At 34.5% G+C, this 11,431-nt stretch overlaps 1 protein-coding gene across 1 annotated transcript; it reads left to right on the top strand.

Annotated features, from left to right (window-relative positions):
* The first annotated feature begins 9,537 nt into the window (after positions 1-9,537).
* Positions 9,538-10,284, top strand: LOC126765750 (uncharacterized). Its single transcript, XM_050483494.1, has 4 exons — positions 9,538-9,656; positions 9,719-9,933; positions 9,978-10,104; positions 10,166-10,284. Exons 1-4 carry the CDS (start codon positions 9,560-9,562, stop codon positions 10,282-10,284), a joined length of 558 nt encoding a protein of 185 aa, XP_050339451.1. The 5' UTR covers positions 9,538-9,559.
* Positions 10,285-11,431: the final 1,147 nt, after the last annotated feature.

Genomic DNA, 11,431 nt, shown 5'->3' with positions numbered 1-11,431 from the left:
GAAAATGGAATTGTCGTTTTACTCTATCTTACTCGTAATTTTTCCTTATTTGCTCACCGTTTAGACCTACCCTGGACTACGACAAACATTTTAAAACCAAAGTCAGCTCAATCGGCCCAGCCGTTCTCGAGTTTTAATCAGACTAACGAACAACAATTCATTTTTATTTATATAGATAGATAGATAGATATAGATTATAGCTATGGATTGATAATACCTATTTGAGCCTAAGTATTTTTCATAAGGCTTCATAGCTGCTTTTGCAGATTGTCGCCATGATGGATATCGAACCGACCCAACGGAAAACTCGGGTACAGTCTTCACAATATCGAGTCCAAAATCGCATTGGATATTTGTAACAAAACTTTTGGTGGAGAAACATTTAAACTCAACGCGTCAAAATTAGCTTGCACCTGCCTAATCTGTTCAGATATGCGCTGTTCCAGCTGATTCGCTACAGTTGTAGTGATCTGAGTAACCAAATCGGTAATGGCTTCTGCGGTTAACGACATATTACACCTATTTTTTTCGCTTGTCACAAATGTTATTTATTTTCACAAAACTTGGCAAAATTGGATCTTATTCCTAGCGTACACTTTCAATTCTCTTAGATACTATGTATGCTTACATTAAGTACAGCTTCATGTCCCGTTATCCTGGCGTGGAATTGTTGACTTCATTTTTCTTCCCGATTGTCCTTGGCGTGGGATTGTTGACCTCTTTTTTCTTCCCGATGCACGATTTTTCGACTTCACTTGATTTTGTATTTTGTTTTTTTTAGGGTGTTCTTCTGCTGTTCTATTATCCTGACATAAGGATTTTGGGAACAGACTTACAAAAACTCGTTGGGCGCCAATTAAATAGATGATTAAACGCGGTGCTCTGCGCTCAGTGGTCAATTTATTCTCATTATTCTTTTTCAAACTACTTCTATTTATACTTATGCTAGTACCGACGCGCAGGTCAGTTGTTTTCCAAATCTTATGTGACCCTATCGACTTCTAACAAAGGAAGGGAAATATTTATGGTTTTGGTTGTCCCAAAACCAATTGTATTTACATTCTATTGTTCTGATTTTTACTGATAATCATAAGTATTTGTACACATGTGTGACTATCTATAACTAGTACTTATAACTATACATAAATATTTATGTTATCTCAGCTGCACTTAGGTTGTAAACAATGTATCTGTAAACATGTACATAGAACCAAATACATGTGCAATTGTCTATAACTCGCGCACCGATAACTCGACTTAGAGTCGGTTTCATAAAAGTGAACAATATCCGACCAACTTACCCGCCAATTTTTAAAGAAAAATGTATTTTTTAAACTTCGTAATTAGTTATCAAGTGGGGGCTGCCTAAAAAAAATACACTTCCTTGCCATTAACATTAAAAAAGGCCGTGACGCTGAAACACCTAAACAATTAGCGAAATTCTGAAAATTGATGTCCTGGTCGCAAACAAAATGGCAAGGAATTAGTCCTATATTTTGCAGTTGGGTAATGGCTTCAAAAATGTATTAAATAAGCCAATAAGTGGGCCCAAGGCTCTCCACGTATACCTTCACCATTATGGTCATTGCAGTTGTTACTAGTCTAGAGGTGCGATTTTCATCGCCATAATCCTCAATACCTATCACCCTATCGAATTTCCTATCATACCGCAAATGACATTTTAGGGAACATTTAATCACATGAAACCGGCACGAACTTTTGTTCGAAAGTGAATCCGCTATTGCTAATCTCTAACGATTTTATACTGCTTTGGGTGTAACCTAGGAAATGGGGTCAGACTAAAACAAAATTTTCCAAAGTACTTTCGGATGGAAAATCTAATTGGTGCTTTAAGTGCCGATAAGCAACTGGCGACAAAAAAAATACACCCAAAGCTATCGTTTTAAAAAAATTGTCGTATCGCCGACCATGGGTATGGCGATTCTTCTTCTTCTTAATGCGTAGAAACTACTCTAAGCCTTTAACAAGCGACGCCAGTCGTTTCTTCTTTGTTCTATTTGTGGCGCCAATTGGATATTCCAAGCGAAGCCAGGTCCTTCTTCATCTGGTCCATCCGACGGAGTGGAGGTCTTCCTCTTCCTCTGATTCCCCGGCGGGTACTGCGTCGAATATTTTCAGAGCTGGAGTGTTTTCGTCCATCATCGTCCTTCTCTTTCGTCGTGGCGTGGGCGCAAATCAGCGATATGTTGAAGAATGTCGTTTTGAAACGTTATTCACCGCAGTGAATGATTACTCGGCGACGGAGTCTCTCTCCACCACGATTCCTACACCAAACTTGCGCTCCTTTATATGGCCACTGTAGTAAATGTCACAAGGACCTACTCGTCTCTGTCCTTGTCCCGTCCATCGCATTTCTTGGACGGCGATGATGTCAGCCTTTATTTTTACGAGGACATCAACCAGCTGGGCAGCAGGGACCGGACATTCAAGGTGCATGCCCTCAATTCGTAGTCCTTATTTCGTTTGCCATGGTCGTCATCAAAAGGGGGGTCTATCATCGTGGCTGGTTATAGCTCTTCACTGGGGGTGTTTTTTTTACGTGGCGGGTCCCAAACCCAGCGCACAACCCTTAGGGCGATTACTATTTATAAAACTTCTCCTAATGCAAGGACCTAACTGAGAATGAACTTTGCTCCAAACTAAAGAAAAAGGATCTGACTGTTCCCTAAATGAGCTATTCCTTAGCTGTTTTCTACATCTTTCTAACTCTGCGGCCATTTCAACCAACTGGGTCTTTAAACTTATATTGTTCTGCTCTTTTTCATCTAACTTTATTTTCAAAACCCTATTCTCTTCCCTCAATTTCTCCTTCCTTTCTGTACCTGCGGTCAGACCCCTGCCTGCTTGCGAGGCTTTATCAAAATTAAGAGTTACAACCTCCTCAAAAAATGGAAGAGGCTCTAAAATTCCATTTTCGTTCTCACTGTTCATTAACTGGAAAAAGTTGGTTTCGAAAATGCATTCCTTTTATTTGAGACAACATTTATTCAACATTTGTATTGTACAATGTAATACTTTCTAAGAAAATAAAAAAATCTATTTTTAAATAAATTTTTTATTTCATTTAATTTTTTTACATTTTTATTTAATTTTTTTAAATTTATTATCTTATCTAACGAAATTTAGAACGTAATCGCTTTTCAGCGAGGTGCTTTTGTCATTTGGGAAAAACCCCTGTCTCACATTTTGCAAAAATATGTTTAGGTGTTTCATCGGTAACGCGGCTTTTCCGCACTGGTTTTTAGTTAATTAGCATTATATATATAGAATAATATTTTTTCAGATATAAATTTGACATAAAACTGATATTAGTTGAACAGTTTATCTAAAATGGGACATATACATAGGTATTTATTAAACGTATTTACAATTATTTTCAAAATTTCCTTTACTTCCCTTTTTTCGCTTTAGATATTGATATTAAATGCTATAATGGAATAAAATTATTAATTTAAAATATATTTACAATATGCAAATTTCTGCACTTAGCTTTTTTTCGGGCTGGAAATGCAAATGGCTCGCATTTTGCCCGCTCACATAGTTCTTGTTCATTTTAAATATTTTTCTGCGATTCGCAAAAATCTGAGTTACATACGTATGTACATATGAAAGCTCATAAAGAAACATACGTATGTATATACATATTTACGCTGACTTGTAGGCGAAACTCTTACAGCGGCAAAGGGAATCGTGACAATCGGCGTTCGTTTGTCCAATAGATGTTTTAGGACACACAGGATTTTCTACAAACAACACAATGTATTAAATCGTTTTATATCGATCTTGGACGCATTTTGTGTCAAAGCGTAACCTAACAAAATATTTGTAGAGATCTGAGATTTCCCATGAAGCTTAAGTGGATATATGTAAGTATATGTGATACATTAATTTAAATTTGAGTTTGTGTAGAGACAATTTTTAGATCGAGACGATGAATATGTGACAGACCGCTTGTTCTTTTAATATGAAAATTATCAAACATATAATGCTATAACATAGCAAATAAATCGATATATATATAAAAGAAAGTGACGTTAGTAACTACGCTTATAACTGGAGAACGCCTGGACCGATTTCGTTGATTACCACCAATTCGGACAGATCTCCGCCCAAACAAGGAGAATACTTAAGAAAATTCTGGAAAATTTTCCGAAAAAAAAAATTGTGAGGAAAATAAATTTTCAAATACGATTTTAAAAAGGAAATAAAAACGAACATGATTTTAAATGCTGGCGCATAACTCAAAAACGCCTGGACCAATTTTGCCAATTATTTTTTTAAAATGTTCGTTGAGGCTCAAGGATGGTTTTTATGGCGAAAAAATGCGAATAATTGCCGGAAAATTCCTAAAGAGAGCCCTTTTATGCTCGAGAACAGCTGAACCAATCTTGATGAAATTTTCAGAGGTTGTTCGCTGTGGATCGAGGAAAGTTTAGAAATAAAAAAACCGTACGCTTTTCGTGAGGAAATGTCGGAAAGTTGGAAAATTCCAAAAAAATAACTTTTTTTCAAACAAAATTTTTTTTTTCAACTTTTTTCCTTTTGTTTTTCAATTGTCAAATTTGTCGTTCGCTTTCTTTATTCCGGTTATTCAAAAAAAAAAAATTATTGAAATTTATTCCGTGAAAACGTTATGTGTGTTTCACATAAAGTGCTCAATTTGTTACGATGCCACGAAGAGGTCGCGTTCGTTTTGGCATCAACATAAGTATGTATTTGACAGCCCATGGCACATGACCGAGTATTCCCAGGATGCGATGACATACGAATGAAATTATGGATCGCGGGCAATCAGCAAACGATCGTCACGATGTCAGAGGACAACTTTTCAAACAACAGTTGCGATGTTTTGTAAACTTATCTTAAAGCTATGTATATGTGGTGCTGTTAGATGCTGGATGTACTCTGTTGAGAGAGGTTTGCCGCACGCACATATTCTTCTTTGGATGGTGGATGGTGGTTACACCAAATCAATTTGATGAAACCATTTCTGCGGAAATTCCTGATCCAGAGACAGAAGCAGAATTATACGAAACCAATATGGTTCATCTACCTTACGGACATCACAATACCACTTCGGTTTGTATGTCTGACAATAAATGTACGAAACACTATCCAGGTGCTTTTCTTTCGGAAACACAAACTAGAAATGATGGATATCCAATGTATCAGCGTCGCTCACCAGATGACAATGGCAGAACATTTAGCATTCAATTTTATGATGATCTCTATTCAGTATATTCAAAATGGCAAACAAGAGTTCTTTTTAGTTTTGTGACCTGCTAACTATCAGGTCTCGATTTTGAGTCAATATTTTGAGACTCACGCCAGAGACTATTTAGTGAATAGTAACTAGTCACAAATTGAGACTTTACCTCAAAATGTCTCAAATAGAGACTAGAGACTGGTTACGGAATTCCGCTATTATTCTCAACTGAAAATGTCACTTTTTGAGTCGAATTTGCGAGAAATTTTGTTTTTCTTTTTGATGTGAAATAGTTATAGGCGCGGGTAAACATGATTTTCGCCGTGGCGATCGCTTAGTAGTCTATACGTATTCTATCAGCCCTATTCTGAAAAAACCTCTCAACTGAGTTGAGAGGAAAAATTTGAGAGATTTCTTGTGAGGCATATTTTGTGAGGCTATTCTTGCTCAAACCTCATAAGAAAAAAGCTTAAAAAAGTCACCACGTGAGGTAAAAAGCTTTTTGCTGTCAAATAGCTGTTTTAATAAAAATAAACAAACAAAAACACAAATGGATAATAAAGATATGTATGCGTCTGTGCTTGAGGATGAAACAATCCCAATATGGGTACAATCGATTGCGCCGATTGTGCCCTTGATCCCAAATTTCGTGCAAAATCTTTAAGAGAAAATTTATTTACGTATTTGTATTTATTTTTATTTATTTATCTTACCCCTTCTTTGTATCTGAAACATCCTGCGCGCTTGAAGGGAAATAAATTTCACTGCCCTTAACATCCATAATTAATTTCGAAATAAAGTGCAGAGTTCTAGACACAGAGGGCTGGCTCATAGAGTGCATATAACTATTACCAACGCATTTTTGGTAAGAGAAAAGCCCGTAAAAATACAAACACGCCAGGAAACGCAGTTCAAAAGATATACTCGACTTCTGCACATCATGCGGCACCAATTCACCTATAAGTACTTTACATAGCGATTTTGGGAATCGAAATGTATTTATAATTGTTGTGTCTTGCATAGTAAAATGATCGCTTTTGTCTCGTAAACCATTCAAAATTTTCCTCTTACCCCCCGATTCCCCCTCCTCAACAATTGCCGCATACACAACGAACTTTTCCTACATGATAGTTATAACACTCAAATATTTTTTAAAAAATGTCAAATATTGATGTATAACAAAACAAACACAGATGTTTTGTATTATGATGGCTGCTTTCACACGTCACAGATATTTGTGATAATAGTGAGCATTTGAGCTTTTGAATTTTCGCCAGAATAAGGTAACCCTCACTATAGTGAGAAACATCACTGTAGTGAGGTTGGTGACTTTTGTGAGAAACATCACTGTAGTGAGGTTGGTGACTTTTGTGAGGGCATGAGAATAGGGCTGTATATGTAGCATATATGTATATATATGTATATTTTTACGCGATATGTATGCAAGCTCATACATAAACATACATATTTACGCTGGTTTCTTGAAGAGGCTGTTACAGCGGCAAGGGAAGCAGTGAAAATTGGCGATCGTTCGTTTCTGTTTTCGGCACAGCTCGGATTTTCTACCAACAACACAATGTGGTGACGCTTTGTCGTCGCGTCAGTTCTTCGATACATTGCCTCTTCGACAAAACGTGAGCTTTGCCATTGGTTGTATGTATGTGACATGAAGCAATAAGTGTGCACATTTACATACAAAGTTGTGTGTAGACAAATTTACAAATCTTATACATATCCAGTGGAACTTGGAAAAAGTACTTCTATATTTCATTAGTTTTGAAAGTACTTATTGGCTATGGAAGATGAAAGTGATTACTTCGTAAATTGATGGTATGCCAATGAAGAAAAGGTTTATAAATTTAATTCAACCTCGCTACTAAGCCGCTTACGATTTCAGCAAATTGTATGCTTGTACAAATTTCTGTTGTTGTATTCTAGCAGATCATGTTGAATTTTATTTAAATTTCACTTGAAAAATAAAACTCATTACCAACCACAATACGATTTCAGCAAATTGTATGCTTGTACAAATTTCTGTTGTTGTGTTTGATATGTTGAACTTTTTTTTTCCAGAAGTAACGGCATTTTATGGTAAACGATCTCGTCCATGAAGTTATTTGTCACTTTAAAGAAGAATTTTGTTTGTGGGTGTTGCAAATAAATTAAGCAATAAATATAAAATGCATAGATATAAAAGTGGAGATATACATATATACATACATATATAGTTATCAAGGTAAGTACTAACATCAAATCTTATTAATCATTAAATTTTATTAAATATGTTATATACAGGTACATATCGTACATACTAATAATATTATCAGATGATACTCGGTTTCGGCAAACGTCATATAAAAAGATTAGGAGCTGCGCTTTTAGCTAGAATGCAACTACAAAATGCGCAATCAGAATCTACAAGCAATGATATATTTATGGAAAACATTTCCAATAAACACGAAATATTTATGGAAGACATTTCCAATGAAATTGATGATAGTAAGTTAAACTTTTTTTTTTTAATTACCAAGTGTTTGTTGTTTTCTAGATAATCCAAGTTCATCTAACTTAAAACAAAAATGATTTAAAATATAAACTGAAAAAGTGGTACTTTGAGTACAGCCCAAGTAGAAATTCAGTAAACTCATTATTATCAATTTTATTTTTTTTTTGTCGTTACATGGTCTAATAGGACAAAACGAAAAAATTATTGTAAAAAGCGTTCATCCTGACGAATATTTCCATATAGGCATTAGCTATCATTTACAAAAAATTTTTGATAGGATTAAAAACATGTCTGAAATAGTGATAGATATAGGCATTGATGGTCTTCCTTTATTTAAAAGTTCCAAAAGGTCGCTATGGCCAATATTAGGCTCTTTAGAAAATATGCAAGAAAAATATGTATTTTTAATAGGAGCGTTTATCGGTGGCTCTAAACCGGTAAGTGTAGATCAATACCTACATGGTTTTAATAATGATTTAAAAAAAATAATGCAAGAAGGAGTTCTCATCAATAAAAAACCTATAGCTGTAATGATAAGAGCAATTATTTGTGACGTCCCTGCAAGAGCTTATGTTACAGGGGTTGTAGGTCACAATGCTCATTATGGTTGCCACAAATGCACACAGAAAGGGAAAATAATTGAACAGGTTGTGGTTTATAGCACAAAAAGGTGCGATGAAAGGACGGATTTAGATTTTAAAAATCGTGTGCACCCAGAACATCATAATAACATGTTTAAAAATATTCCTTCAGAACTCGAAAAGCTTGGAATAAAAATGGTATCGCAGTTTCCTGTAGATCCCATGCACTTATTGGATCTAGGAGTAACAATGCTGATATGCATTATAAACCGTAAAACAAATAATTTCAAATTGCAAAAAAAAGATAAAGAACTGATTTCAAAACGGTTACTTGCTTTAGGTACTTTTATGCCAAAAGAATTTTCAAGAAAACCAAGAAGCCTCGATGAATTAAAATTCTGGAAGGCAACTGAGTTTAGGCAGTTTCTTTTGTATACTGGCCCTATTATTTTGAAAGGCATTATTAGTGAGAAGCTTTACAATCATTTTTTAATTTTGCATTGCGCCTATCGTTTGTTATGTTCTAAAAAAAGATATTTTGATAAGTTGGATGTAAGCGACCAGCTATTAAAGAAATTTGTAATTCTGTTTCCCCAGCTCTACTCTGAGAAGACAGTTACTTATAATGTACATAATTTGCTGCATTTACCGCAGTGCATAAGAGAAATAGGGTTTATCATGGACTTTACTGCATACAAGTTTGAGAATTTCATGCAAGACATAAAAAACAAAATTAAATGCCCAACAAGAGTTCTTCAACAGCTTAATAATTTATTTGTAAATGAAGTAGTAGTGTCATCAAAAAGTCCAGTGGTTGGTTTTAAAACAAATCGTTTGGGAGAAATAATTTCATTTGAAAGCCATTTTTTTTATCAACAATTCAACCCAATAATTACTGCTGTATAACTCCTTGCATTCCCTTCAAAATTAAGGAATTTAAGCAAATAGATGATGAGAAATATATAGTGAGCAATAGAGTTTTGAACTTTGATAATTTTTTCACGCAACCAGTCCAATCTTTGTCAGCATTAGGAATAGTGATAGCGAGTAAAGATATATGTTCTGATTTAGAAATATTCAAAATAAGTGATATGAATTATAAATATACAGCTTTGCCTTATGGAGAAAAAATCGTCATGATGCCGATTCTTCATAACGTCATCTGGTAATATTTTTACAAATTTTAGATATCTAATAATTTTATATGTTTTAAATGAAAATTGTTACACTTATGTTTAATTGCAGATGTCTTTATTTAAGTCGCAAATCCCCGATTCTGATTTCTTTATCGCTTCTAGCGAGTTTACCAATATAAAAGCAACGAATGACTCTAAATTAGAAGGTAATGTCAAAAACAAAGTTCATAATTTCAATGTTTTTAATCAAAATGTTTGTGTTTATTAGAAAAACTTGATATTATTATAGCCAACCAAAACATAAAGAGACAACAAGCAGAAACGTTGGCGATGTTTAAGCAGCTATTTGAAAAAGATGTAGGCTCCTATGGAACGAGAAGTGTGTTCCCGTTGTCCAACTTGGAAGCACTAAAAAAACTGAATGCAGATATAGTGGCAGGTTCCAGTGCAGACTATGTAAGTTGTCTATATAATCCCTTAAGTTTCACTATTTGACTAATAAATATTGTACCTATCATTAAAAATAAAAAACGGAGATTATTAAATCGATTGAGGGTATTTTCGAAAGGAGTGTTATTGTTCAGTTGAACTACGATGGCATTCATTCCAAATACCCCTTAAAGGATTGCAAGGGGTTAATCGACTGCTTGTTTGGTATATAATTTTAGAAAGGAAAAAATATATACATATTTTCTCAAATTTTTTATGATTTCAGAGGCATCAATGAAAGAAGGAGGTTCCCATGGCGAGTTTGTTAAAGACTTGTGTCAAGCTTTAAAACTGGCGGAAAATCGTCATTTTAAAACAAACTCCATATTAAAATCTAAAAAATAAAATATTTAAATAAAATTAATGGTGTCCACTGTTTCTGCTATTGGTAGGTTTATAGTAAGTAGTTACTAGTATGTAATAGAAAAAATAGTTTGAAGGAAAGGTCTTCGAAGTATACGAAATACTGGGTTTATAGTAAGCAGTTACTAGTAATGGAAAAAATAGTTTGGAGGAAAGTACTTCGAAGTATACGAAATACTGGGTTTATAGTAAGTAGTTACCGAATTAATAAATTATTGGTGTGGGGAAAGTACTTCGAAGCACACGAAATATTAGGTCTATAGTAACTACCTACTGAATTAATCAAAATTAGGTGTGGGGAAAGTACTTTCCGTCATATGAATTCGTGAGCGAAGTGGAGGTCCTTCGCTCCAATGACATTGATCAGAAAAACGAAATTAGATCGTATTACTGTAGGAAAGTACTTCTACTTATTTTTTCAGTAGGAAGTATCCAATTCTTTCCTACTTCCAAGTCCCACTGCGTATGGTCTGTTCATATTTGCTTACATGCACACATAATTACATACATTCATACATACATACATACATACATACATACATATGTACGTGAATATGCGCGACGGCTTGGTCTTTTAATATGTCATCAAACATATAATGCCCAGCAAATAAATATGTAAAACTTATTAAACCTACATTAATTAAATATTTAGGTAATAATGCATGCAGAATTGAGCATTTTCGGTGTTAAATGAGAAATATAATGCTAATTTCAATGTAAAGAATTCGTTTATTTTCTATGCACAACCGACTCGGCATATAATTTATATACATACATATGTACATATGATCGGTACATATTTGGAATCAAAGCATATACTTAGTATACGAGGTGTTCAAAAAGTATTGCGAATTTTGAATTTTCACGGGTTACGTATATTCGAATTTCGAATTTTTTGTGGCGTTATGTTGGTACTCATGTCTCTCACTTATGCCGACAAGCTCGGCCATATTGAATGTTCATTTAATTGTTGACAGCTGCTTTGCTTGCTCGTGTTTTGGATCGTCTTCGATTTTTACCTATTCAAAAAAATGGATCAAAGAACCTGTATCAAATTTTGTGTGAAAAACGAAATTAAGTGCGCGGATGCATTCCGAATGTTGACTGTGGCATACGGAGAAGCTACCTT

The sequence above is a fragment of the Bactrocera neohumeralis genome, unplaced genomic scaffold (assembly GCF_024586455.1).
Source record: "Bactrocera neohumeralis isolate Rockhampton unplaced genomic scaffold, APGP_CSIRO_Bneo_wtdbg2-racon-allhic-juicebox.fasta_v2 cluster11, whole genome shotgun sequence".
NCBI lineage: Eukaryota > Metazoa > Arthropoda > Insecta > Diptera > Tephritidae > Bactrocera > Bactrocera neohumeralis.
This window is presented reverse-complemented; position numbering and strand designations above follow the sequence as displayed.